General features: G+C 45.3%; 1 protein-coding gene across 5 annotated transcripts in view; it reads left to right on the top strand.

The window, feature by feature from the left end:
* The window catches only part of IGSF3 (immunoglobulin superfamily member 3), a 154,389-nt gene that overhangs the window by 77,954 nt on the left and 49,035 nt on the right, over positions 1 to 27,400 (top strand). For all 5 annotated transcript variants that reach the window (XM_075909263.2, XM_075909248.2, XM_075909275.2 and 2 more), the window contains one exon: positions 25,045 to 25,455. In XM_075909263.2, coding sequence (XP_075765378.2) covers positions 25,045 to 25,455 — 411 coding nt within the window. The remainder of the gene's footprint in view (positions 1 to 25,044; positions 25,456 to 27,400) is intronic.

Genomic DNA, 27,400 nt, shown 5'->3' on the forward strand with positions numbered 1-27,400 from the left:
GAGAAGGGATGTTTTGTGTAGTATCTAACACTTCATAGCAAGATGACTTGTTGCCTATGTCTGAATTTAATGGTGATTTAGATGTTCTAAAATGTACACAGAAAATACTTTTGCTAACTTTGAAAGGGTCTCTAGAGCTGAATTATTTTGGCTGGCCTAGATTACCTATATATGCTATTAACTGGTATGAATGTGTCCCTCCCTCCCTTGCTAGTCTGCCCACTCGTGGGTTCTGGATTCAGAACTTCCTCTGTAATAACACTGGCATGTAGTCCTTAGTGAATATTAAAATAGACTAGAACATCCTTTGTGACAAAGGGAGGTAAGTTTTACTTTACAGATCAGAAAACCCAAGAGGCAGAGGTGAAGTGATTTGTCCAAGGCCATACAACAAATTAGCTTCGATTCTGGCTCACTTTCATTATAGACCATAGCCAATGCTGCCTTCCCGGCTGTACAAGAACTCATAAGTCTAAATAAAGCAATTTCTGCACTGTTTTCAAGTGCTTTGGGATGCATATTATGACAGCCCGTTCTGCTTTCTCTGTGTGTTCATGGGGGGAGAGGGAGTTTGGTGGGCATATGGATTTCAGAGGATGCAGTGAGGTGTCTCATCTCTGCCACAGGGTGATACTGATACTAGCAAGGGGTTTGTCCTTTATTTTTTATATGCGGAACACCACATTTCTGGGGATGCAGTGAGGTTATTTGGTCTTTCTTCAGAAACAGGAGCAGGCTAGTCCATCTTGCTGTCTGGTCTTCTGCTCCTTAAGAGTGAGGCCTGGGGAATTATGTGAAGCAGACAGTATTCTGGCAGAGTTTCTCCTGTGGAGAGACAAGGAATAAGGTACAAAGTTGGGATGTAAGCGACTAGTCGACTCTTGGATAAGCAAAAGGCAGCAAGGTGGGGGAGGAGCAGGAGCCTGTGCTGAAGGGAGAGCCAGCTTAAAAGCCATTTCCCCTATCTCCATGGGCAGTGGCAGGGGGGTAGCAGGGACTGGACGTGAGCTGGGAATTAGGTGATTCCTGACTTGCGCCTAGTCCCAGATGTTGTGCCTCTGCATTTTAAATGTACTAAGAGCCTGTCGGCTTTTTAACTGACTGGTACGCAGCGGGGGGCAGCCTGCACAAGCTGGGAATCAGATGTCCCAGCTCCTGCTTGGTCCCTCCTGCTGTGCTTTAGCCTTTTCAATGTATTAATAGCCTACAGGCTCTTAATACATTTAAAAGGCAGAGTCTCAGCGTGGTTAGCTCCTGGGCCAGGAGCTAACCCTGTGGCAGCTCCCCCGCTTATTGACTAGTCGATGGAAAATTAATCAACTAGTTAGTTGATTAAACTAAATTTAAGATCCCTAGTACAAAGCCTTTCACTCCTAAATTGCTAGATCCAATCCATGCCCAAGCCAGTAGAGAAGAACAGCAGTTCACTGATCTATATGAAACAGACAGTTGTCTGGTGCCTTTAGTACTAATTGACTTATTGGTGGTTGTAGCAGAGTGCTGAGGGACTGGCTGGTCCAGAGGGACCAAATTCCCCTCACAGCTGGTGGTAGACACACATTAATGAGGCAGGGTTGGGGGATCAATGCACTGCTCCCATCCATGCTCCAGCTGCCCAGAAGACTCCAGAGCTCTCACTCTGGCACTGATCACCAATGTCACATTCAGAGTGTGTGTGTGTGTGTGTGTGTGTGTGTGTGTGTGTGTGTGTGTGTGTGTGTGTGTGTGTGTGTGTGTGTGTGTGTGTGTGTGTGTGTGTGATTGACAGCTCTGACTAGTTGCCCTCCACCAGCAGCTATTGGGTATAGGGAGGAAGATAAACTTCAAGAGCCTGCTTGTCAGAGGTATAGGGACCCTGCAGTTCTGCATTAGTCACTGGGAAGTGGTGTGCACTCAGCACCTCTGTGCATGTCTAGCAGGTATTTTCAAAGGGGTCCAACACCGCTAGGCTTGTTTGAAAATCCCAGCAAGTGTACGAAAACATTGTGTTCAGTCAAGCGCTGGATTAAGAGACCATCTGGCATAACGAGTAGTCGTGCAGTCAACAGACCCTCAATGCTGCCTCCTCTATTTAGGAAAAATTGAGCCTCAAAGACTGGCTGCTCGCTCGTGATCTTATTTTCAAATAAGAAAAGGGAGACTGCCATGCCAATGCAGGGAAATTTCAGGAGGCTGATCCAGTGTGGTGCAGCTCCATCACCAGACGAGTTGCACTAGGAATGACCTGGGCCCTTGTACCTCTTTAAAGCATATTATTGCCACATCTCCTTCCCAACCAGATCTCTTAGTATTTGTTCTCCAGCCCCATGACAGTTCCCAGGCTATGTGGGGTGGCTGCACTATCCCCTGCTTCTAGCTTAGCTGAAGCAGATGGAAGCATAGCCTCTCTATCCTGAAAATATGGTCATATGCCTGCATTTAGGATGGGGTCCCCCACACTTGACAGCCATGATTCATGTGAGACACAGGGAAGCTTTAAATAAAGCATGTTATATCCATGTGGATGTCAGTTTATTCTGACTTTCAAGCTACGTTGAGAGGCTTATTAATATAAAACACGGAGATCACAACTGCTTCCACCCCATCTTACACCTTTCAGTGTTTTTCAGAAGCAAACAACCTCCTTTAAAAACAAGGGGAAAGAACTACTCACTCGTCAGTCAAACACGTGCCAATAAGCGTGACACTGGCACTAGTGAATGTACCAAACTGACAGGCTTGGGATCATCTCCTATCTTATCCCCAGACTAACTACTTCATGGACTGTGGCAAAGGAAGCTTCTCACACAAATATGCCTTCTGATGTGCCTCCTCTCCTCTGTCCAAAGGGGATTGTCTCTAAGGAAACAATCTTTTTAGCCCACTTAACTTTGACCTCGCTGTTTAAGAGGCCAACAAGGGAAGCCATTACTGCCAATTATGATTGAAGCATAAAATGATTACGTACCATTTCTGTCACCTTACAAATTTTATGGATAATAGCAGGCACTTGTTCTCCGAGTAATTGCATTGAATTTTACCCAAGCTTGTTTCATGTAGCTTCAAAGGGGTAGCCGAGTTAGTCTGTAACAGGAAAAACTTAGGAAACAACAAATAGTTTGGTAGAACTTTAAATACTAACGAAACATGTAGATGGTATTATGAGTTTTCGTGGGTACAACCCACTTCTTCAGACGACTAGAAAGTTGGAAGTCCAGATCCAAGGATTAATAAGGGAAGGAGGGAGTGGGGGAGAAGGAAAAAAATTGAAGGGGGAGAAGGAAAAAAAAGACAGTAAGTAGATAAGCTTCCGAGGGATAGCCAAGTGAGTCTGTAACAGGAAATTAATTTTTAAATTAATTTAAATTTAAATGTTTTAAAAAATTAATTAACCAATTAAAAAAAAATCCTACAAGAAACTGGAACAGGTTAAATCTTGTGATGGATTCAGGCATAGGCATTTTCTGTGAGTAACTTAAACCATTTTAACAAAAAGTTTGTTTTCTAGTTAAATTGATAGACTCATTAGTGAACAATATTTAATTGGTTTATAATCAATATAATATAATTTGATAAATGATATAAGCCAGTTGTAAACCACTTTAAGTGTCTGCATCAGGTTAAATAAAACTACATGTTTTCATTAAACCAATACTATTTTTGTGCATACACTAGCTTTTAGGGGATCCAGGACATCTGTGGCATGTGAGATATTAAAATAGTGAAATGAGCCCTCGTGATCAAAGAATTTCTGATATTTGAAAAAGAGTCTGTGACCTCTTTATCTTTCTGTGATGAAAAGGGGATTGAAAGTTCTTCTTTAGAAGTGTTTTTTTTCAGTTTGTTCTTCACAGTAGTAATAGTTCCCAGAAGGGGAAGTCTGGCTTTGCTGGAAGATTTGTTTGGGATATCAGATGTACACTGGGAATCTTCTCATATCTCAATTGAAAGGATTAGAGATGTTCAATCTCTAACAAAGGTCTTTTTTCCCTCAAGTGTGGCGTTGATTAAAAACAAGCAAAGACTGACACGTTCTAACAGTCTTACTAACATTCTCTTCTCCTTATTGATTCCTTTGTTCAGCTCTTGTGATGTCATAATTCCACTAGTTCTTCAGTCCCTGTTGAGTCTGCTATGGCAAAAAAAAGACCTGAATATCAAATATGTTTTTAAAATAAAGTTTGGAAAAAGCTTAAAAATCATTCATGTCTCTTTTACACAACAGAAAGTAGGAAAGGACACATGACCATTTTTTTCCTTTTGAAGGTCACTATTAAAGGAGTTTGAATGTCATGTAAGGCCTAACATTTTATTTGTCTTAATAGTTTAAAGTTCCAGTACTGGAGTAAAACAGTGAATATGAGAGCAGGAAATGTACTGCACATGCCCTAAGAGAAATACCCCTGAAAGTATATTAACCTCTTTGGGTCACGAACCACGTCTACCTTGTTTTTTTGTATAACATTTGGCACAATGGGGCCCCAACCTTGATCAGTGCACTATGAATACTTAATAAGTAAGTTCTTGGGAGGAGGGATTGGTTTTCATCACAAAACCCTCCTTTTCTACAGAACATGTGAAATTTTAAGTCTCTATAACTGTATTCACTGTCAGCAGATTTCCAAGTATAAACTGATCCGATATGTGAACAGATAGAGGTACCTCTTACTTCCTTCGGCAGTGGGTGCATTAGCCTTTTTCTTTCCACTAAAACTTACCAGAGTTTGGTACCACGAGTTCAGCACCTTTGCTTGTGGGAGCACAAATGTAGACAGAGGTCTAGGTAGCCTCTGCCATTTAAAATATGTTACCTACCTCTGTTAAAAGCAGAGCCTGTGAAAATCCTTCACTTTCAGAGCATGCCCATATGTTGCTGGGAGCCTTCAGCTATTTCTTTGAGCAGATACCACCTACCATCATTAGGGTTTGGTTTGAGGGAGAGAGAGAACTTATTAATGTTAAGGGGACAGGAGCCCTTTGTGAAGTGGCCTCCTGCAAAAATTATTGCCCACTCCTGGCTTACAGGGAACACTGGATAGGAGTCTCTTCCATTTTTTCGAAGTGTTCAATCTTCTGTCCCTTCTTTAGTCAGGATAATAAACAGGAGAGTAGGTGCCAATTTCTCAACTTAATGCTGAGCAGAGAGGTCATCCCTGGTGGACGGCAGCTCACACAGGTGCCATTGTTTGTTTGGGAAGTGCTGTTAAAACTTGGGGTGTCACCCACCTGCTCAGGGGTGGCCTGTGAGCCTAGGCAGGCTAGGCAGTCGTCTAGGGCGCCACTGGCCTGGGGCGCCTGATGATTATGTCACAGCCATTGACAGCCGGGCAGGCGGGGGCGCCGATTGCGCCTTCCGCCTGGGGCGCCAGCTGCCGCAGCCAGCCTCAGGCCACTCCTGCACCTGCCACATATTAAATAATCACCTCTAGCCATTTGCCCTTGCTTCAGTTTGAAGTGCTGGCACGCTGCCTTCTCTAAGGATGATCACTTGGATTCACTAAGTCATCAAGCTGCAGATTGTCCTGTATCAATTTCCAGAAGCAGTTCCCTTGACACAAGACTGACTCAAACTATCCTGAGAAGCTCTTACCCTCCCACTCACAAGTTGGGTCACCAACCCTGACCGAAGGGTTTTTTTCCCCCCCACAACATGACCTCATATCTTTTTCTTACCTCTAGGATTGCTTTCAATCATCACCAGGAAATTGATATGGCCTCTGGAAGACTCCAGGCAAATTCTGGGGCATTGGCAACCCCACCCCCTGACTCTGAGGCCTTTCTCAGGCTACATCTGCCCTACAAGTAGGGGTGTGATTTCCCTTGCTCATGTGCACACCCACGTGCCAGCTTGGTGAGAGCTAGTGAAAGTAGAAATCTATGGTGTTATCAGGATGGGACATATAGGTGAGTCCTGACTTTGCGTGGGGTGGGCAGTGTTGAAGCAAGAGGTATGAGGGGACCACTTCCCCCCCCAAACTGCCTCCAGCTAGCCTTGTGTGGAATGATGGATGCTGTGTCTAGGCCCCTCTGAGGCATGGGGTGCACACTTAGCTCCAGGACAAGACATCACTTCATGTGTGCTCAGCTCCCAGTACCCATCCTGGCCCACCATTTCACACCAGGCTCAGCTCCCAGAGGTGGCAAGTCTACCTTTCTTTGCCGCTCTCTTCTGCCACCACTAGGCCACCTGCTCGCTCGCCCACCTTCCTCCGAGTGGTGAAATAGCCACTTAGCTAACAGAGCCATGCCCAGGGGGCCCCCATGTTCTGCTCTGCCCACCTGCTCAGTGCTCCTGGTGGGCAGCAAGATCAGAATGCAGCCAGGATCAAGATGCTGAATACAGTCTCAGTGCTCAAAATGTTTACCAGTGATTTGTTAATCAAAGTGCCACCTACCAGCAAGGGACCAATGCACAAGATAAAGGTATGGGGGGAAGGGTTAGGCAAAGGGTCAGTACCCTGGCAAGCAGCTGGGATTCCTATTAGTGTGCCTTCCCTGGATAATCCCTAGAAGATTCACCACACTGAGGTTTGACTTTTTAATCTGGGAAGCATCTAATAAATTTGAAGCTCCCAGGCACTTCTTACTGCTGCAAAGAGGTTTTCTCTCTTCCATCCAAGAGCCTTCTGGCTTCTGTGACTTCAGGAGAGTGTGCATGTGTTTCCACTGTGCTCAGCCTGCCCCAGAATCCTGGCTGCTGAAGTGAAGGAGCAGCTGCTACTGCACACACACAGCTGTCTGGTTGCTATCATCAATTAAAACTCCTGCTGCTGCTCAGATCTTTCTTAAGAAGCAGTAAAGGAATGAAAATGTTTGGTGCTTGTCAGTTTCACTGTTGACTCCAGGGCTCTGGGTAGCAGCTCTGAAGTTCACAGAATTCTGGTCTTTTTGCACTCTGCAATATTGAAATGAGCAGCACCAGAAGCAACTGCAATTGTCTGCACACTCAGGAAGATATTGCATCAGTGACATATGGTTTGTTTTCTGAAGGCTTTTTTTTTTTTAAGCCTAGATTCTGGTGATATTAGAACTACACCACCACTCTAATTTTTTTGCCAGTGTGTGAGTGGGTTTTTTAAATGCAGCATATTAATAATATTTTTACTGGTAAATTAATAAGTCCTCTCCCCTGTGACTTCATCTTAAGAAGTTTCAGATGGGTAGTCATGTTAGTCTATTAGCAAAAACAAAGAGTCCCATGGCACCTTAAAGTCTAACAGATTTATTTGGGCGTGAGCATTCATAGATAAAAACCACTTTGTCAGATGCATGGAGTGGAAATCACAGGGGCTAGAGATATATATTGTGTCTGTGATCTCCACTCCATTCATTTGATGAAGTGGTTTTCACCCACAAAAGCTGATGCCTGAATAAATCTGTTAGTTCTTAAGGTGCCACAGGGCTCCTCATTCTTTTTCCATCTTAAGAATTTTTTTTCTAATCTGGAAGGTTTTTAGCGTTTATGAAATATATACAGCAGATATTGGGAGACAAGCTGCACGGGGAGTCAGTCCTGCCCAGACTTACCATTCTGCAGCATTGTATAAGTGACTGAAGATTTGTCTTTTGTGTCTAACTCAAAAATATATAAAGCTTTAACTCTCAAGCATGTGAGTGCGTCTTCTGCTGCCCCTTTGGATGGCCATATTTTGCAAGGGGCCTTAATCTTTCCACTGTGCTGCCTCCCTCATTGGGGCACTCCTTTTCTTTGGGGAGTGGGAGATTAGGGAGGAAGGGACAAGTGGATGGATGAGTGACAAATTCTAGAGCAATGGAGTCCATACTTTTCTATAATTACTGCAACACTTGAGTATAATAACATAATGTGGGAGAACTGTGTTGGGTTATCTGTGGACAAAGGACGCTTCAATGTGAGTTCACTTAAATACAGTGACCAGCTGGGTGCTGGATAAGAATGAAGTGTGTTCCTGATGTTAAAATAAATATGTCCTCCTCCCCCCATAACAGCTGCAAGCATACATCCCTGGTTCTGGTGCGGAAGACTTCACTATTGGCTTGTTCTACTGGCTTATCAAGAACTCGCTGAAGAGAGCATTTAAGATTTTTTTCTGACTCCTAATGCAAAACAAAATCTAGAAATGTCTTAGTGGCTCCTGGCTAAACTTTGAGCTAGCTATTGTGGGGTGGGGTGGAAGTGCCTTCCAATATAACCTTCCCAAGGGGTACTACTTTACAGGCAAAGACACAATTGGTTGTTTTACATATGTCTCAATTATTCCAAACCCCTGTGACTGAAATCCAGCTATTTTCCCATTGGACAACCATCCCATTGTTTGCAATCTTTAACGAACTTGTGAAGGGAGCATTTAGTTTCCTTTGTCTTTTAAATTAAGAAAAGAATACCAGTATGTCTGGGAAATAGTTCATAAAATATCAGAATTGTTGCTGCTTCTGCCTGGTGGGTTCTACTCTTTGCAAAGAGAACAGGTTAATGATGGAAACCTCTTTCCTGGGGTTATAACCAATTTGCTCAGCAAAGATCTGAACTGAGAGTGAGGACACAGGCGGGAGTATTCTTTGGAACAGCCAAAATACTTATATTAAGGCTGCCCAGTACGCTATCAACAACCTAGTCATTTAAAAAAAATAGACCATCTGTGAACTGCAAACTAGTGGACTGTCAAGAGTGCTGCAAGATTAGGGTTTTCAGGTACGGTACCATGCATTTGTATGTCAGCCTGTGTTATAAGTATTTGAGTGTGAAGAACTTCACTAGTTGCTTGGGGAAGGTGAAATTATAGAATCATAAGGTTGGAAGAGACCTCAGGAGGTCATTCAGTCCAACTCTCCTACTAAAAGCAGAACCAACCCCAGCTAAATCCTGGAAGGACAACAGATAAAAGTTCCTTCTGAAAATGAATTTGTCAAAATTAATATCAGTTAGTTATATCTGCTGACACTAGCTTGTTCTGGTGCAAAATCATTCGAGAATCTGTGTCAGATTGTCATGCTAATCATAATTCTTTAATGTAGTAAGTAGAGCAACATGTGATCAGTACAATCAAGAAAGCCAAAATGCCATTCTGAGAGCACCAGGGAGTCCTCTCTGACTTTTCCCTTTTGATCACTGAAGTGAAATTTGCTCAAAGCAACAATTTTGAGTTGCCAAAATCAGCACTGAATTGATAGAACAAAAAACCAACAAGGAATGGTCTTGCCATTCAGAAAATGGTACATATGTGAAGACGTATGTTCATAGAATCATATGTGATGAACAGTTCTTATGGTTTAAACAAAACTATTCAGAAGTAAAATATTTTCTTAAATTCCAGTACATGTGTGTGTTTCAGTTTTAAGGATTTTTCTCTATCACCTGACCCAGCTTCATCTGCCATCTGAAAGACAAGCAAATCCAGATTCAACTGTGTTCTCTTCCCTTCCCAAGCTGCCTGTTTTGCAGAATTCCAGCATTTTAGCTCTGCCACCTTAGGGCGCTTAAGATCTGTGCATATCTACTGACTGCCTGGGTCCAGGGGAAGTTGGTGTCCAGCTGTCTGGGTTGAGCTCTGTTGATGCTCCTTCCCCAGTCTTTGCCAAACCCATGGCAGCACCTAATACAATTCCAGAGCACTCTAGTCTTGAGTGAACAATGGAAGGTAGTTTGTGATCCTGCTTGTGGCAGTAGTAGAGGCCAGAGAGTAGGGCCTTGCATTTTGAACCTGGAGATGTGGGTTCAGTTCCCAATTCTGCCACTCATCTGTGTACTGACATGGTGCGAGCTACTTCCCCTTTTTTGTGTCTGTTTCCCTCTCATCTCTTTTTGGTCCCTCTTCAAATTACTGTGTAAGCACTTAAGTGCAGGCTCTGTATCCATTCAGCACTTTGCCTGGTTGGTCCCTGTTTTTAGCTGGCATCTTAAGATGTTACAGTAATACAAATAAACAACATTAATAATAGTGCTCACAAAATTTGTATCACAAGCCTGGCTTGCCTTTATGTTTTTGAGGCAAAATTGCTACTGGCCATATAAGTTGCTAGTGTTTCTCATATAGCGGGTTATAACACCCTCCTACCACAGAGGCTCCCATAAGGCAATAAGGGGTGGGAGGTTTTGAGACCACACAATTTTTTTGTCTAAAACACAAGAATCTTGTCCTTTATTCCTTTCATGCCCTTATCCTTCAAGGTCAAATATTCTTGCAACCTCCTTGAAATGTGCACACAAATTATATAGACTTAGTGTTGTTATTGCTGCCATAGTTTTTACTTTGGCTTTCATAGCAAATGTAAGTGTGTTGCAAAAATATTTACTTCAAATAAAGTATTATCAGCCAGAAAAGCTTCAGAAACGCTGATCTAGGCTAACCTTATGTATAACATGAGACGTAGAACCTCATCCATTTATTCCTGTATTAAGGGCACACCTGTTTAAGAGCTGTATATTATTAATTATTTTGGCAGAGCACAAATGCAAAACGTGAAGCACGAAGAACTCCTTTTAAGGAGTTTTGGGAAAAGGGCTAGATGAAAAGTAGGTCTCTTCCTTTATTCTGGAGAAGAAACCATATTTCCATAATGCAGTCAGCATGAGAGATCATTATTACTCTTCTGGTAGCAAACCCTTCCCTTGACATTCAGCTGACTGTTTTGCTTTGCTAATTTAATACTATCGTACCCCTTTTAGGATTTGTTCTTGATGCTGCATATGCCATTGTCAGGCATCTTTCACTTCTGAGGAACTATCCATCCTGGCCATGGGCTGGCTTCTAGGCCAGGGGTGAGGAACCTTTTTTGCATTGGGGGCTGCACACAAGTGAGAAACAAAAAAAAGGAAAAAAGAACCCATAAAACACCTCATTGACGTGGTTCCTGACTTGGAAGAAGAAAGACCTTCACATTCCCCTCGCACATCAGAGCCTAGGGGGCCCAGCCTAGTAGATTTTGTGTTCTAGCCCAGCAGTGGTGGAGCTGGAGTGCCAGTGTGGGTCCCCCAATGCGGGGGGGGGGGGGGGGGAGGAGGGGGAGTGCTGAGCCTTGGGGGCCAGATCTAGCCAAGCTGGGGGCCTGAGGTTCCCCACTCCCTTGTAGTCTGTCCCTGCTGCAGAGGGATCAAGTTCACAATTCAGTGCAGCTGGGGGGGGGGGAGTTATGCATGCACTCACACTCACACACTCTCTCTCTTTTGCACCTTCCATAGGCTTGCGTTCCTATGCATGGTGACATACCTGCCCTTTGACCATCTCTGCTTGCCCTGCATTTCTTACTTGATGCTGCTGCCTCAGGGTTAATTTGTCTCATGTTTCAGTTTATTTTAGCTTGGCAAGCAAGAAAAGATCCAGAGATTCTTCTGCTGATCCCTGTTCTCCCTTCACCCCAGCCCCTTCCCCAGATTTCTTTATTGGGTCACTTGAACTGCTGTGCCCAAATAATCAGCCTTAATAAGCAGACACGCTCTTTGTGTGCCTTTGGCATGGTCGAGGAAGCTGGGAACAGGGTATTGTTTTGTTTTTCCCCCTCTAAGAGAGTCTGTGTGGAATAATAGCCTCCTAAGCTGGGACAAGAAGAGTGAGATGCTGCTGCGTTAAGTGAACTGGAAAAGCTCTGGCTGCTGTAGAGCATAAACGTTGCCTTTGACACCCTGCCTCCCAGCACCTGCTGCACTGCATGTCAGAAGCCGTCAAAAGAAATAGGGCAAAGCTTTGAATGGCACCATCACTCATCAGTGGGAGGAAACCTCCCAGGAGGGCACGTGGCTCTGTGTTGTCAGGGCATTAGGGCGCTGTGTGGTCACACTAAGGCTACGTCTACACTGGCCCCTTCTTCGGAAGAGGCATGCTAATTTCTAACTTTGGAATAGGGAAATCTGCGGGGGATTTAAATATCCCCTGTGGGATTTAAATAAACATGGCCGCCGCTTTTTTTCCGGCTTGGGGAAAAGCCGGAAAAGAGCGTCCAGACTGGCGCGATCCTCTGGAATAAAGCCCTTTTCCTGAAGTAGGAATAAGAGATCCTCCGGAAAAGGGCTTTATTCTGGAGGATCGCGCCAGTCTGGATGCTCTTTTCTGGCTTTTCCCCAAGCCGGAAAAAAAGCGGCGGCCATGTTTATTTAAATCCCCCGCGGATTTCGCTATTCCAAAGTTAGTAATTACCATGCCTCTTCCGAAGAAGGGGCCAGTGTAGACACAGCCTATCAGAGCAGAAGTAGAGTATGACCCAAATATAGCCCCTGGGATTCCTAGTGGAGCTTGCCGTGTGGCTGAGTTGTGCAGGTGCAGCCAGTCAATTGCAAATTGTATATCTGGTGGAAACTTAAATAGGTAGCTCCTGATGGGCATAGCAATGTGTTGACCTACTGGTGGCAGGCAAGCATCTGCCGTGTTCCAGCATTGCACTGCAAACAGGTGAGTGCACATCTTATAGGGCCGTCTTCAGCAGAAACCTTCTGATTTCTTGAGCTGGCTCAGGTTGTGCAATGCCATCTCCAGTTGAATCCCACGAGTGTAAATAACAGTCTCTGACAAGCATGTGGATCAGGTAGTGTGTGTGACTAAGGGATTGTGCATCGTGTGAGGAGGAGTTCAGGCCTTGAGTCAAAGGCTGACCTAATTTTCTGTTTAAAAAAATGTCCCTGCCTTATCCTTTCCTCCCTTTTTTCCTGTCTCCCTCCCTGCTGGCTATATGAACTCATGCAGTTGCTTTGAGAGATGCATTTCTATTGAGGTAAACATTCAAAACAGTCATTAATGCACAAACAAGGATGCTATTATAATCTCAGGATTTATCATTACCGCTGTGAAACAACTGCCATGCCGTCTCTCTTAACTCTTCAGTCCCCGTTGCCCCCTTGCAGAAACTAAATTGGCAATGCCCTAGCCTTGAAATAAAAAACCCAACTGCAGCATTATTTTATTATTGCCATGCAGTGCTGCAGTAAAGTGATTGTAAATGATGATGGTCGTTCCCCAATACTGTCATCCTTTTTTGCTAGCATGAAGGAGTTGATGGTGACTCCATTGTTCAGCTCTTTCAGTGAGAGCAAGGATTAAATCTTCCTTGCTAGGAATGAAAACAAAATCTTTTGACCATCACCAAATTACACCACTTGCTCTTGGAAAACAAGCTGAACTTTTTGTAAGAGTTTGAAGTGAATCTATTGAGTGTTTGTGAGGGGATTTTGTTTGCTTTAAAAGCAGAATCTTTTTTCCATTCAAAACTCTAAGATCTTACAGTTGACTTAAATTAACTGTTCCTACTCTCTACTCTCCCTTCTCCCCCCAAGAAAAGCTCTATGCAGGAATAATATTCACAATGGGGTGGGGTTTGGAATATTTTGTTTATAAAAGCCCAACCAAAATATTCCCAAACTCTCCTCATTATTAATATTATTCTGCAATCTTTCCATCTCCGTTACAGAATCTGGAGAAAATGCTGGCTGGTCTTCACATATAGATGAACAAAATTTCACATACCAAAATTCAGTTGTGAAATTTTACACACAGGACCTGAGGCCAGATAAAAGGGCGCTGGCAGGAGACGGTGATGGTTCAGCAGAGTTTCTGGGTCCGACAGCTTCACAGGTGGACAGCTTAGCGCCACCGAACCCTTTTGATGTGAAGAAAGGGAGCTCCTGTCTTCTCAGTAGGGCTCCCCTCTTGTGCCCTTTGGGAGGCACGTGAGATGCAGAGCTCCTGTTCTGTTAGCTTTTGGAGGCCAGCGTGCAGAAAGGCAGCCTTGCTGCTGCTTGCCTCCACAGTCCATCTAGCAAGCTTCTGGTGCACAGTATGGGAGAGCTGATCATTGTAGAAAACTCTGTGTCCCAAACGTGAACATATCCCTGTGCCTACCAGACTTCAACTTTTCGGGATTCCCTCTTTCTTGGAAAAAGGAAATTCCTAGACAGAAAACTTACACATTTGTGTTTTTTTTTTCAACTCATAGTTCTGTACTTTATGCATTGAGGATATATTCATTTCTTTGGCAACCTAAGTACGAAGGGCTCCAAAGGATCACTTAAGTAAGGCAATTTATACAAATATTCCATTATTTATGCATTCAGTTGATAATTCACCTTATACTTCTAACAATCTTAACAGTCTCCCAAAGGATATACTTAAGTCTTTGTATTTATATCATTAATACTATATGTTGTATAGTCCAATGTAGATGTACATTAGTGATTTATGGTACTGAAAGAGTTCCTAAGTGTATTTGCTCATCAAAGTTAAGGCTGTTAGGACCTGTAATGTGAATTTTCATGTCTTTGTCATTCACTGAATCATGAATGTAAGGCTAATAGAGTATTTGTTAATTACCTTAACAGATCAATAAAAGTTTTTTGTGCTTATGGGCTCCCTATGATAATTGTGTAGTTATTTAATCTGCCTGTGAGTTAATTGCCTCAGTAGCCTAACTCTAAAGTTAGGTTTGCATGAGTGTATGGAAACATATAATATTAACAATATATAATGTGGGTAACTAATACAATTACATGTGTCTGCATTCAGGCATTAAGTTAATTACCAGACTAGAGAGAAATTCTCCCTTCTGTATCCCATGGAATAGCAATGAAGAGAAGTGTTAATACTTTTTATTTTTAAGCATCTAGTGTCTGTGCTGTCAGAGAATACTAGGAAATCTCAGAGGGAAAATCTCAGCCCTGTTAATCTGTAACGTTAAAAACAATGGGGAGTCCTGTGGCACTTAACTAAAACATATAGAATCATGAGCTTTTGTGGGTAAAACCCACTTCATCGCCACTCCTTATAAAATGAGTTTTAAAGGTAATTTTGAAAGACGGGTTTTCTTTCGAATTAAACGTGTCTACACAGCATTTCTTTTTTCGAAATAGGGTATTTTGAAATAGCGCCCGGACGCGATTATGCAAATGAAGCACGGGAAATTCAAATCCGTGCTTCATTTGCTATTTTGTTCCTCTCCATTTGCATTCCTCTCTCAAAAGAGGAATGAAGAGTAGACATACCCTAAGGTGCCACAGGACTCCCCATTATTTTTTGGAAAATACTAAGTTTGTTGTTCTACTCTGGTACAATAAGGAGGTTGGGTATTCTGCTCAATGCCCAATCACTGGTTTTGCTGGGACAATTATTACCTTATATAATCCTACCATATTCTGCTATGTTAGGGTATGTCTACACTGCCACCCTAGTTCGAACTAGGTTGGCTAATGTAGGCATTCGAAGTTGCAAATGAAGCCCGAGATTTAAATATCCCGGGCTTCATTTGCATCTTGCAGGGCACCACCATTTTTAAATCCCCGAGGAGTAACGGTAGTTCGAATTAGAGAGCCTAATTCGAACTACCTACTCCATGCCACATGTAGCCGCGGGCACGGAGTCCGCACTAACGGGGATTTAAAAATGGCGGCGCCCAGCAAGATGCAAATGAAGCCCGGGATATTTAAATCCCGGGCTTCATTTTCAACTTCGAATGACTACATTAGCCATCCTAGTTCAAACTAGAGTGGCAGTGTAGATATACCCTTAGGGTTTATTTGATATTTCCCAATTTCAAAGTGTGAGCATAATTGGGACCTCATGTGGCACGTGAAGACCGTTTTTACTTTAGTGCTACAGAAATAGGAACAAAGTTTCTTTAACTGCCCAGCTTTCTTGTTTCATCTTTTTCAGTTGGGCTGTACTTTCAAACCAAAACAAATCAATCCAGGTGCATGTCCCTATGGAATGTTCTGCTCAATCTGACCTTTCAAGAGTTCTCAGTGTAATCAGCTGTGTTTCCCTGTTGTTGTAGGCATTGCCCATGTCTTGATTGATTAGGGGGGGAGAACTGTAGTTTTGTCTGCTGTGCTGTAGCTGGTATAGGTTGACACAAACTACTAATTGCAAGAAACAAGGGCTGAGAGGATTACAATACAAATTGAGGGATCTCTCCTTCTTCACCATCCCTCCACCATGTATACAGGTATTTGTGCATCAGAGAAGTAGCTGCTAGGGATGTCAATGTGTGGTCGACTACACGATCAGAGGCAGTGGGGGGAGGGATGAGAACCCGAGTTGGTTTTAAGCATGCTCCTCATGAGCACCAGATCTGCTGCCTTTCCATCCCCCCCGCCCCCCCCCCCACATACTATTAGAGGCAGCAGCGTGGAGAGTGAAGGGGAAGGCTGGAGTTGATATGGGTGGGAAGCTGGCTTTCAAACAGGCTCCCTGTGAGTGCCAACTCTGTAGACCCGTCTGCCCCTCCACCCCGCTGCCTCCTAAAAAGGAACTGAGGAGGGGCAGGTAGGAGCTAGTGCTGGTGGGAGCCAGCTTAAAAGCTGGTTACCCCAGCACCAGCTCCACGGTGCTGCTTGTACCCTCCCCTGCACAGCTGCCTCTACCAGAGGCAGCAGAGTAGGGAGGCAGCCGCAAAGCAGCCTCTGTCCGCAGCTGCTGTGGCTCACCGTGGACAGAGGCTGGTCTGCAACAGCAGCCCCTGTCCATGGGGGTTTCAAGCTCCCCGTGAACAGAAGCTGCTGCTGTAGACAAGCCTCGGTCCGTGGAGAGCTCAGACCCCCACAGACAGGGGCTGCTGCCACCCCACGCTGCTGCCTCTCTATCATCACAGGGCAGCAGACAGCCAGTCTGCACAGAGAGCTGGTTTTTTAACTGGCTCCCCTAGCATACGGGCTCCTGCCTGCCACCCCCGCTGCTGTCTCTGATACAGAGGCAGCAGTGCGGGGTGGAAAGGGCCTGCTTGGGAGTGCACTGGCTGCCAGCCCCTTTCCCAGGAACTATCGAATAATCATGTAACTGCTAAAATTTCATGTGGTTACAGGGCTATTCAATTACACAATATTTAACATCCCTAGTAGGTGCGGACAGGCCCTCTTACTGTCACTGTTTCTGATGTCTGCTGCTTACTTTGAGGTACTTCAAATGTTAGACTCCTGTCTCCTTGGAATCTCTTTGCCATCATAAGGCAGCTGCACCATCCTTCATACCTCTCATTTTAGAGTGGTGAGGGCTGATAAAGTTCACTAAGGCAAACTGTAAAGTTAGCTTCAGACCAGAGGTAAGCATGGATTTCTGTGCGGACTGACTCCAGGATTAGTGTCCTAGCAGTTATTCTCATACTGATTCTTCTGCTATCAGTGACATCACAGAGTATTGCATTATGGGACATCTGTGGTGGTCACAGAAGAGAGAGCGATTTGCAGGGAATAAGAACTAAATGCTACGTCTTTGAGCTGGATGCATTGCACTGGTTAATAAAGTGACTCTGCCTCTGTCTGTGCTCTCTACATTGGTGTTAGCATTACAGTTTATCTGAAACAGCTTGGTTATGTCTTGCTGTGAATCTGTGATGGGATTGCTGTGGGACCACAGGATGTAATGGGGCAGATGGGAACTAAACTCACATTAATTCTCCTTAGAATCCAGAGGTATATTCTTCAGGCTACAGTTATGAAGCTATTCCTGGAGACTTCCCTTCGGACTCCTCCCCCTCTCCCCCCCACACACGTACATAACCCTAATGTCATTTTCTTAAAATAACCTATTAAAATGTCCAGGGATGCTTTTACCCCCTCAGTGGGAGATACATGCTGATTGTGGGAGACTCTGGGCCAACCCTGAGAGCAGTTTACTCAGAGTATGGAAGTAGGGTTATATTTTTTCTAAATAATTATTGCTTGGGTCTTGGCAAACTCAGATCCATCCATACCATATGACATATAACCATGGACAAGGAAGAATGTCCTACAGTACATTCCACTTTTACGCTGTGTTTGTAAAAGATCTTGAAGATGAGTAAAAACATTAAATTATTATGTTGCAGAAGACAAGCAGTGGTGGCGGTGGTGGTTAGTTTATTTGTACAGTAGAGTCTCGATTATCCGACCTAAACAGGACCGAAGGATGGTCGGATAGTCGAAATGTCAGATAATACGGAAAATACCTTGCGGGGTCCAACGTATTTTCCCCATCAGCTGCCGCTCTGCAGATGCTCAGCTGCTTCTTGGAGAGCCGCGCTGCCCCCGACCTCCCCCCTCTCTCCCGGCCAGTCACGTGGCCCCCAACCTCCCCTCTCTCCCCCGGCCAGTCACGTGGCCCCCAACCTCCCCTCTCTCCCCCGGCCAGCCGCGGGACTGGCTGGGAGAGAGAGGGGAGGTCGGGGGCAGCGTGGCTGGCCGGGGGAGATTAAGGAGGTCGGGGATAGCGCAACTGGCCGGGGGAGATAGGAGAGGTTGGGGGACAGTGTGACTGGCTGGAGGGGATAGGGGAGATCGGGGCGCCCTGTGACCTTCAGGGGGCGGGGGCAGCTGGGCTCTGGCATCCTGCCTCATGGCCCTGCTCCCTCCTCCCTCTTCTCTCACCGCCTTTGTCTCTGCACTGCCCGGCACCTTCCCTTCCGCGCTCCGCTCTGCCGGCTCCGCCACCCGCACAATTGCCTTGGCAGGTCGGATAACACGGAATGTTGGATAAAGGAAGGTTGGATAATTGAGACTCTACTGTGTTACAGTAGCGCTCATAGGCTCCTATTACAATCATGGGCCCAGAGTGTTAGGCATTACATGTAAGGAGACAGCTTATAGTTTGAATCAAGGCACAATATGAAAGGGTAAATGGCATTGCAGAGAGGTGAAGTGAGTTGCCCACAGGCACCCACCGAAAATATGGGTTTGATACGTGGCGCTCCGTGTCTTGTCCACTAACCACGCTGCTTCCACAGTTTCATTATCTTAACTTCACAAAGTGAGAAGATGAGGTTTATTGATTTGCCTCAATCCGCAAAATGTTGGTGAGTTCCCAGCTTCCCTCTGATACGCAGAACACTTGGTCACATATCTTTTTGTAGGTGACTTATCTTTTGTGGAGTCCTGAGAGAAAATGTGGAAGAATGGCCACCTCCATCCATACTAAGCCAGTGCCTCAGCCTGGTGCTAGGAGGCACTGCTGCGAATGGAGTTGGTAGAAGGGAAGAATATCTCATATTTTGCTGAGATGAATATCAGAGGCATGCTATGGTTTTGTGATTAAGCACAGGAAGGAGAGCCGGGAACCATGTAATCCCAGTATGTAATCCCAGTTCTGCCACTGACTTGTCATGAGACCTTACGTTAGTCGTTTAACCCCTCTGTGCCTCAGTTTCCCAGATGTGAAACAAGGTTAATGTTTTATCCCACTGAGGGCTTACACAGTTTTGTGGAGTGTTTAGAAGCTTTTCTGAATGGAGGGTTTGTTTTCTGGATTTATTGGGAAGAGATGGGTATTTTCATCCAAGTGCAAGAGAAGCTAAATCATTTCTTTCACCAGCTCTCCTCATCTTTACAGCAGACCAGAGGGATTTTGCCAGAATCTCTTGCCTGGACACAGTTTTTGCAGAGATCTTGACACCACCTAGTGGTGAATCCTATTATTACACGGGTTCTCAAACCACTAATGTGGACACTTACGTATAAATGAGAGTGCCTCAAGGATCCTCTCCCCTCCATTCCATGATTTTATTCCTCCTGATGTCAGCTATAGGCTTGGACAATATTAGAGAGCCTGTGTTTTAGCTGTCTTGTTTTTTCCCCTTAAAATATTTACACTGTCTACTCCAGCAATTCTAAGCATCTTTAGCCTCCAGAGTGGCTGTAGGAGATTTTGATCAGTTTGATTTAATCTCTCTGTCCCTGCTCTCATGTACATGCTTCTCTGCTGCCTGGGCTTCCTTCCTCTCTTGCCTGGTCTTTGTTGTCCTCCCTGAGCACATGACTCCAAAGCTTTCTCTCCCTGGCTTTCTGCCCAGGAGGGATGTAATAGTGCAGGGGTGGCCAACCCGCGGCTCGTGAGCCACATGCGGCTCTTCAAAGGAAAAATTGTGGCTCCTGCACCTGCCGCTCTTCTCACGGTCCCCTGCTCTGACCGTTTTTTCCTTATCTGGGCAGAGCACCGCTTGGCGTAGCGAGATCTGACGCTGTGGCCGACAGAAGCCTGCTTGGGCCACATGTGGCTCTGAAAGGGGGGCAGCGCTTTTTTTTTCCCCTCAACTTCTTTCCCTCGGCTCTTTGCGCTGTATCCCCCACTGTTTTGGCTCTTTGTCTCCAACGGATTGGCCACCACTGTAATAGTGTAACTGTTTACATGTGTATCCGATAAGCATGAGCTGGAGTCCTGAGGGAGAATGTGGAAGACAAACATGAGTTACCATAATGGTTACACATTGGCTCCCAGCCCTGTTCCGGGGCAACTGGCTGCCAACCGGCGCTGCTGGCTCTATCAGAGCTCACAGCATGAGGCAGGATCGGGAGCAGGGTCAGAAGTCATCAGCCAGCTCCCCAGGCGCAGAGTCAGCAGGTGGGAGCCAGTACGCACTGTAAAACATATACTGCAGAGCCTGTAGCACGCAACCACTAAGATTTTCAGTGGTTACATGGTTACCTAATTAACTGTTTTTTAACATCCCTCCTGTCCAGCCACCTTTGTAGGGATGGACGAGTTTAACCAATAAGCTGTTAATGGTTAAACCCTGCAACTCTGCTAGGGAGCGCAGAGCTGGCAGCTGGGAGCATGCCCATGAGTCTGGGGAGCCCTTTAGCACCTTTCCTTCTCTACTCCTACATCCCTAGGTAACACACAGAACCGTGCATTCAACAGAATTTGTATTGGTTACATGGTTAATATTTGTATATATTTTTTGCATCCCTACCATCGAGTGTGCCCTGTCAAAGCTGGGCACAGAAACAGGCTTGAAATAAGTTTATTTTTGAAAGTTGTCACGCTGAGCATGATGTCATGCTTGAAGTGACTTTCCAAAGTGACATTGTAGAAGAGTTCCCTATTTGTTATTCTCTCTGTTACCTGCAGGTCCAATTTGTTTGTTTTTTAATTCGTTAAGTGGTAGTACCTTTTGCCTGGTACACTCTCATCATTTAATGAATATTTTGAACTCAAAGCCATCTGGGGAGCCAGATGATGTCTGAGGAAAAATAAGCTCCAGCTCATTCTGTAGGGCTAACAGATATTCCAGTGAATAACATCCATTATATGTCATCGGTGGCTCTCCTAGGGTGTGTCTAGACTATTGGGTTTTTTCGAAAAAAAGTGGCCTTTTTTTTAAAAAAAACTTCCCCTGCGTCTAGACTGCTGCCAAGTTCTTTCTAAAGTAAATTGAAAGAACACAGCGGTTTTTTCGACCACAGAAAACCTCGTTTTGCAAGGAAGAATGCCTTTTTTTGAAAGCGCTCTTTCGAAAAAAGGCGCTATGCTGTGCATACTGTGCTTTTTCGAAAGAGAGCATCCAGACTGCCTGGGGTGCTCTCTTTTGAAAAAGCATTTTGCTTTTTTGAAAGTATTGGTTGCAGTCTAAATGCTCTTTTTCGAAAGAATCTTTAGAAAAAGCCTCTTTTGGAAGAGGCTTGCAGTCTAGATGTAGCCCTCGAGTTGGCATAGAACTATAGAAAGGCAGGGTGAAGGGACCTCAGAAGGTCATCAAATCTATTGCCTCATGCTGAGGCAGGACCCAAGCATACCTAGGTCATTCCTGACAGGTGTTTGTCTAATTGTTTAATAAAATTGACCAAAACAAAATTATATCCGCCTCAGATCACCAAAAAAAAACCCATTTCCCCACGCATTTGATTTCTCTCAAAGGCCCATGTCTGCAGGAGCCTGCATAAATTCTGTACAGGATGGTGACAAACTTAATTGTATGACATGTGCAGTTGTGAATGTAATTGGCACACTGAGTGTGCAAAATCTGTAACTGCATGCAATAGTGACTTAATAAACAAAAGAAAACACCTGGTCCTAGAAGTGTCATACAGTGTCCTTTTCCCACTGAGCGGCAACAGTAGCTTCACTAATATAAAAGTTATAGTTTAGCATCCATCTTTTTTTACACACCTCCTACTTTTTCAGTGGGAGATCTGTTGTTGTTGATGCGAACAGCATGACCCAAACTTTACCCACCTAGTCCAGGCGCCCTAATTAAGTACAGGCAGTCCCCAGGTTACGTACAAGATAGGGGCTATAGGTTTGTTCTTAAGTTGAATTTGTATGTAAGTCAGAACTGGCGTCCAGATTCAGCCGCTGCTGAAACTGACCAGCAGCTGACTACAGGAAGCCCGAGGCAGAGTTGCTCTGCCCTGGGCTTCCTGGAATCAGCCGCTGATCAGTTTCAACAGCGGCTGAATCTGGACGCCTGGGACAGAGCAGCTGGGGCACTGCCGGGTAGGTCCCCGCAGCGCCGTACCTCAGCGCTGTGGGGGCCAACCAGGCAGCACCCCAGCTGCTCTACCCCAGGTGTCCCCAAGTCAGCTGCTGCTGAAACTGATCAGCGGCTGACTACAGGAAGCCCGGGGCAGAGCAACTCTGCCTTGGGCTTCCTGTAGTCAGCCGCTGATCAGGTTCAACAGCGGCTGACTTGGGGATGCCTGGGGCAGAGCAGCTGGGGTGCTGCCTGGTTGGTCCAGTAGCGCCGAGGACCGGCGCTGCGGGACTAACCCGGCAACCCGGCAGCGCCCCAGCTGCTCTACCCCAGGCGTTGGCGAGAAAAGCCTGGTCTGCTGGGAGAGGGGGGGCGCACTAGCAGCGCCCCTCCCCCCCCCCCGCCCCCCCCGCCCAGCGGACCAGGGAGACTCTGTGTCTCCCTGGTCTGCTGGATCCGCGTAAGTCGGGGACTGCCTGTATAATCTGGCCCACTTCATTAAATGAGTGACACCTTTCTTTGGACTTGCACTGGATTTCACTGAGTGACGGTCTACACTAAAAACTTATGTCAGTATAACTGCATCACTAAGGAATGGGCAAAATTCCCCCTTTGTGAGCAGCACAGTTATACGGATCAGCATACGTAACGTCTTTGCATAGTAGCTGCATTGTATGTATACACAAGTTGTCATAGGCAGGGACTGGAATAACAGTGTGTTAAGCTGGTCTGGATTGAGGTGCATTGGCAAAGCTCTGTGGGGACTGAGGAATGTAGTAATGAGGGGTACGCAGAGCTCTGTAAGTTCAGCAGTGGGGGATGTGTTCTACATATAGGGATACATAAGTAACGGATGGACTGAGGAAAGTAATAACACCAGGTACTGCGGTAATCACTGTTGGTGGAGAAGTGTCTTGTACTTTTTGCTCCAAACCATTTCCACTCCTTTATCTGTATCCCACAGAGGCCAATGTAGCAAAGAGATCCTCTTCTGAGGCAGCACAGCAGGAAAAGACTTGAGCAAGATGACAATCAGGTTTCATTTATTTAATAGTATAAAACAGCTACAAGAGAGCCCCAGGTCTGCAGGGTGGCGAGGATGAACTGAGCTGCTCTAGAGATTTATTCAGATAGTTTTAAATAATACATTTAAATCTCATCAGGCATCGTGAATAAATTAGTTGCTGCCTGTCATGATTATTGCTGAGCCTCCCAGCAAGGGGAAACCAGCTAGTTCACTCTCAAATACCTGGTTAGTACAGGACTTGAAAGCTCTGTCAGACACCTACTACCTAATGGGGCAATGTTTGAGGAAACAATTGGAGAGTGGGGGGAAGAGGGGCAGCATTGCTGCTGATATCCTGGGGAAGTGACCCAGTAGGAAAGGGGTTTCTGTCATGGTAGTACCCCTGCTTGTGAGGACTCCATTTTCATAATAGTCTCTGGCTAGTAAATAGCTCGTGACTGTGGAAGCACCTTTCCTCTCCTTGTTGGACAGGAGAAGTTCTCTGTTCCTCACATCCTCCACCTTGTTGCTCATCCCTCCTCCCCCTTCTCATGATTTGACTCCTCTCCCATGAATGACTCCACTGTCTGACTCATTGCGGTATCTGCTGTGGATCTGGTCAAGAGTCCTGTTTATTGCTCGCTGGTGGTACTTATCAAAAGTCTGAGCAGCAGCAGAGTTCCTGGTGCTGCCGATCTGTGGACTGCAGAAGCTAACTCTGTGACATGCTACCTTTTGTTCATTTTTGGTACTTGGCTTTTGCAGACAGTCTAGAAACCTCTCCCTTTTTAAAACAGGATCATGTCAGCCTGAAATAGGCTGTTTCTAAAACAATAATGCAGAAGTAGATGTAAGTAGTGGTATGGTAACCCTGCATTGCCCTACATGGTTTTGTGCTTTCGATCCCCCTTCAACTCCAGTGTTCTTCCCCCATTTCCCCTCCAACCCATTCTTTTGGCATAAAGGGAAAGAAGAGTTAGGGAGGTGTAGGAGATATTCTGTTGTTAAGTAACCAGAAGATATGGATTCTGTGCAAACAAATGTTTCTCTCAGAATACTCTGTGCCTGTTTTGTTAATTATCTTACACAATAATCCAGGAAGAGGAAGTTTCCCTTTCATGGCTAATCTTTGTGGTAGAAATAGACAGTGGACAAATGACTCCTGTGTCTTAATGTGATACGTGACATTTGTTTCCTCTCAATTTACTAAATCAGCTTGATGTGTATAATAATTTTATTGCCAGTTCCCTGATGTCTGTCTGTCCAAGGAGGACAGAGGCATTTAGCCATTGTGTGGCTGCTGTGCTGCCCTCAGAAGAGCCAGCTTCTTCTAAAAAAATGCAGACATCTCTATCACTATTCCTTTTGCTGAGGTAGTTAAAATGTGGACAGACATAAACCAGGGAGAGAAGAATTACCTCCTGTTTTTTAAAGAGGGAAAATTAAAATATCTTAAACATGTCTACTTGGCCAAACAGTGACTTATAGGAGGAAAGGCCCTAGCAATGAAGTAAAGTATTTTGAAGGATGGGAATGCTGGGAGGGTGTATGATAAGGAGTGAAGACATGGAATTAAGAGGACAACATAGGCTGCCAATGATCAGTAAGCAGGATCTATTAAGTTATGCAATAGTAAACACAAGCAAAGTGATAGTCCTGTATGGTAGCTTGGGGCATTTAGCGGAAGACTAAACAGAGCACCAGAAAATATGCTGCAGGTAACTATCTGCATGGGCCTAAGGCTTTGGGGAGGACTAGATATGACCTAATAGGTCCTTCCATCTCTAATGCCTGTGAGTTACTGGAATTGTAAATAGAAACCTTTGTCCCAGTGCTCCTTTAAAGAATCCAGCCTTTAGTTGCTGCCTTGACTCAAAGACTTCTTAATTCCATTAACATTAAAGATTTGTTTTCTGATCTCCCTGCCCTCTTTTCTTTTATTGCAGTCATTCCAGACTCCTTGCGCGTGGCCTCCGTCCCACAGACCCTAAACAAAGTGGAGCGTGACTCTCTGGAGTTGAAATGTGAGGTTTCTAAGAGTACAGCCCAGCACAGTCACCTCTCCATCTCCTGGTACCGCCAGAAAGCAGGCGAGCCTCCCGTGGAGATCATCTCCCTCAGCCGTGACTTTGTCCTGCGAGCGGGCAACACCTATGCTCAGAGGCAGGCTACTGGTGATGTTCGTCTAGACAAGGTGGGAGAGACCACCTCCAAACTCACCATCTACAACCTCCAGCCATCTGACCAGGGCGAGTTCTACTGCGAGGCAGCAGAGTGGATCCAGGACCCGGACAAGTCCTGGTATGCCATGACCCGCAAGCGCTCTGAGGGCACCATCATCAGCATCCAAGCCACTGGTCAGTATCTACAGGATTTTCTTTCTCCATGGACAGGTGGCAGGAGAAGCAGTGGGTGCTGCAATAAAGGAGAGAGTGGGGGAAGTGTGAGAGCTGCAGTTCCAAGAGATTTCTCAGTATTGAGCAGGCCAATGACTAGCTTAGTGACTGCCCAGCCTCACTGCATGTGTGTGCACTGGCATCAGGCAAGTTGGGTTTGGCTGTAGAATAGTTGCCTTAGGAAAGTCATGAAAGCCCTCTTACCAGATCATTCTTAGCTCTAGATAGGAGAAAGCCATGAATGTTATGGGCCTTGGCTACCTCAGAATCCAGCTCTCTCCCTGTGCTTTGTTGCTGTGTTTATGATCCACATAGGTGATCCAGTTAACAGTTTCTTGGATGGAATGAGTGGCGGGACACTTTCAAGGGTTGCCAGAATTGCTTTGTTGCTGGTGGGAGGGTCAGACATCACTAGATGTGATAGAAGGCGTCTTATAGTACTATACGTTTCCTATTGCACATGCCTAATCTCTTTGACCTGTGTCCTTGGAGTCCCTTGACCTCTTCCTTCCCTGGAATGCATTCCTCTCTCTAATGAGGCTTGGGATCTGCACTGGTATTTCCTTCTGCAGGATTTCTCAACTGTAGAGCAGCTGCTTTAGACTCCAGCTGTGCAACATCCTATTTGGAGATACCTAATATGTATGTGCCAAGCCATGGAGACTGGACATTTGTACCTTCCACTACATAGTATCCACGTGGTCCTCTAAAACATGTGTAGCTGCACAATGCCCAGTCTGCATGTACTAGCTTTAGAACCAAAGTGTGCATCCCGGAAGAGGCTATTGGCATGGACTAGGGTAGGGAGGTACTAGTGTAGAGGTTTCCATGAGTACAGTACAGGCCCTGAAAAGTAACAATATTCACCAGAGGGAATTCTTAGCTCTGGAGAATTATAGGTGAGTAACTGCTCTTCCCCTGCCCCTAAAATGGCTGATTATCATCTGACTGAGCCTGAGATTTAATGTTTATCTTGAACTGCTGTCCCCAGGACTTACACCTGTTGGTTGTAGCTGAAGAAAGAACAGCAATTCCAAATCAGAGAAAATAAAACTACAGAATTCAACAGCAATTATTATATTGCATTTGACCCATTTGCATGTCAAAAATTTCTCTCTCTGCTAGCACCACAGGCTCTGGTTATGATTTGAAAACCCAGCTGGGCTTGTTCTACCTCTTTGCTATCAACACCAGTAATAGAGATCCTGCAGCTGGAACTTAACTGCCACGGTGGTTAATGAAGCTTGAGGCAGAATAGACTCCCACTTGCTATTTCATGACACTTCTGGTCCTCCGATAAAAAATGACTAGATAACGAAGCAGTCTGACCGTGAGCTAAGTGATGAGTGGCTCGTTGCTTAATAGGTGAATCCAGTGCACAAATCTATCCTCTGGGCAAGAATAAAGAGGCAGCATTGCTTAGGGGATGAAACGTGGCAGGATGCCAGTGCAGCTTCTGTCTGCGGGGAGCTCGGGCCCCCGCAGACAGGGGCTGCTGCTGCCCCACAACCTCTGTATCAGAAGCAGCAGTGCGGGGCAACAGGCAGCCGATAGGTCAGGGGAGCTGATTTTTAAACTGCCCCTCCTCGCAGACCAGCTCCACCTGCCACCCTGTGCTGCTACCTCTGATACCAGAAACAGCAGTGTGGGGAGGAAGGGGGCTCCCCGGGAGTGGGGCCCAGGATGTACTGGCTGCTGGCCAGTATTTTAGTAACCATGTAACCACTAAAAATTGTTGCAGCTTACACTATTACTAAAATACACAGTATCTAGCATCCCCATTGGAATCATTCTTCTCTAGCTCTGTGGATAAAAAAAGGCTAGGAAGAAATGAGCTATTTCTTTTCCTGATTTGACTGTGATTGCAGCTTTTGCATACCTAGCAGTTGGCTGCTGCTCCTCCTGC

Source organism: Pelodiscus sinensis, chromosome 1 (assembly GCF_052426305.1).
Source record: "Pelodiscus sinensis isolate ZL-2025 chromosome 1, ASM5242630v1, whole genome shotgun sequence".
Classification (NCBI taxonomy): Eukaryota; Metazoa; Chordata; order Testudines; family Trionychidae; genus Pelodiscus; species Pelodiscus sinensis.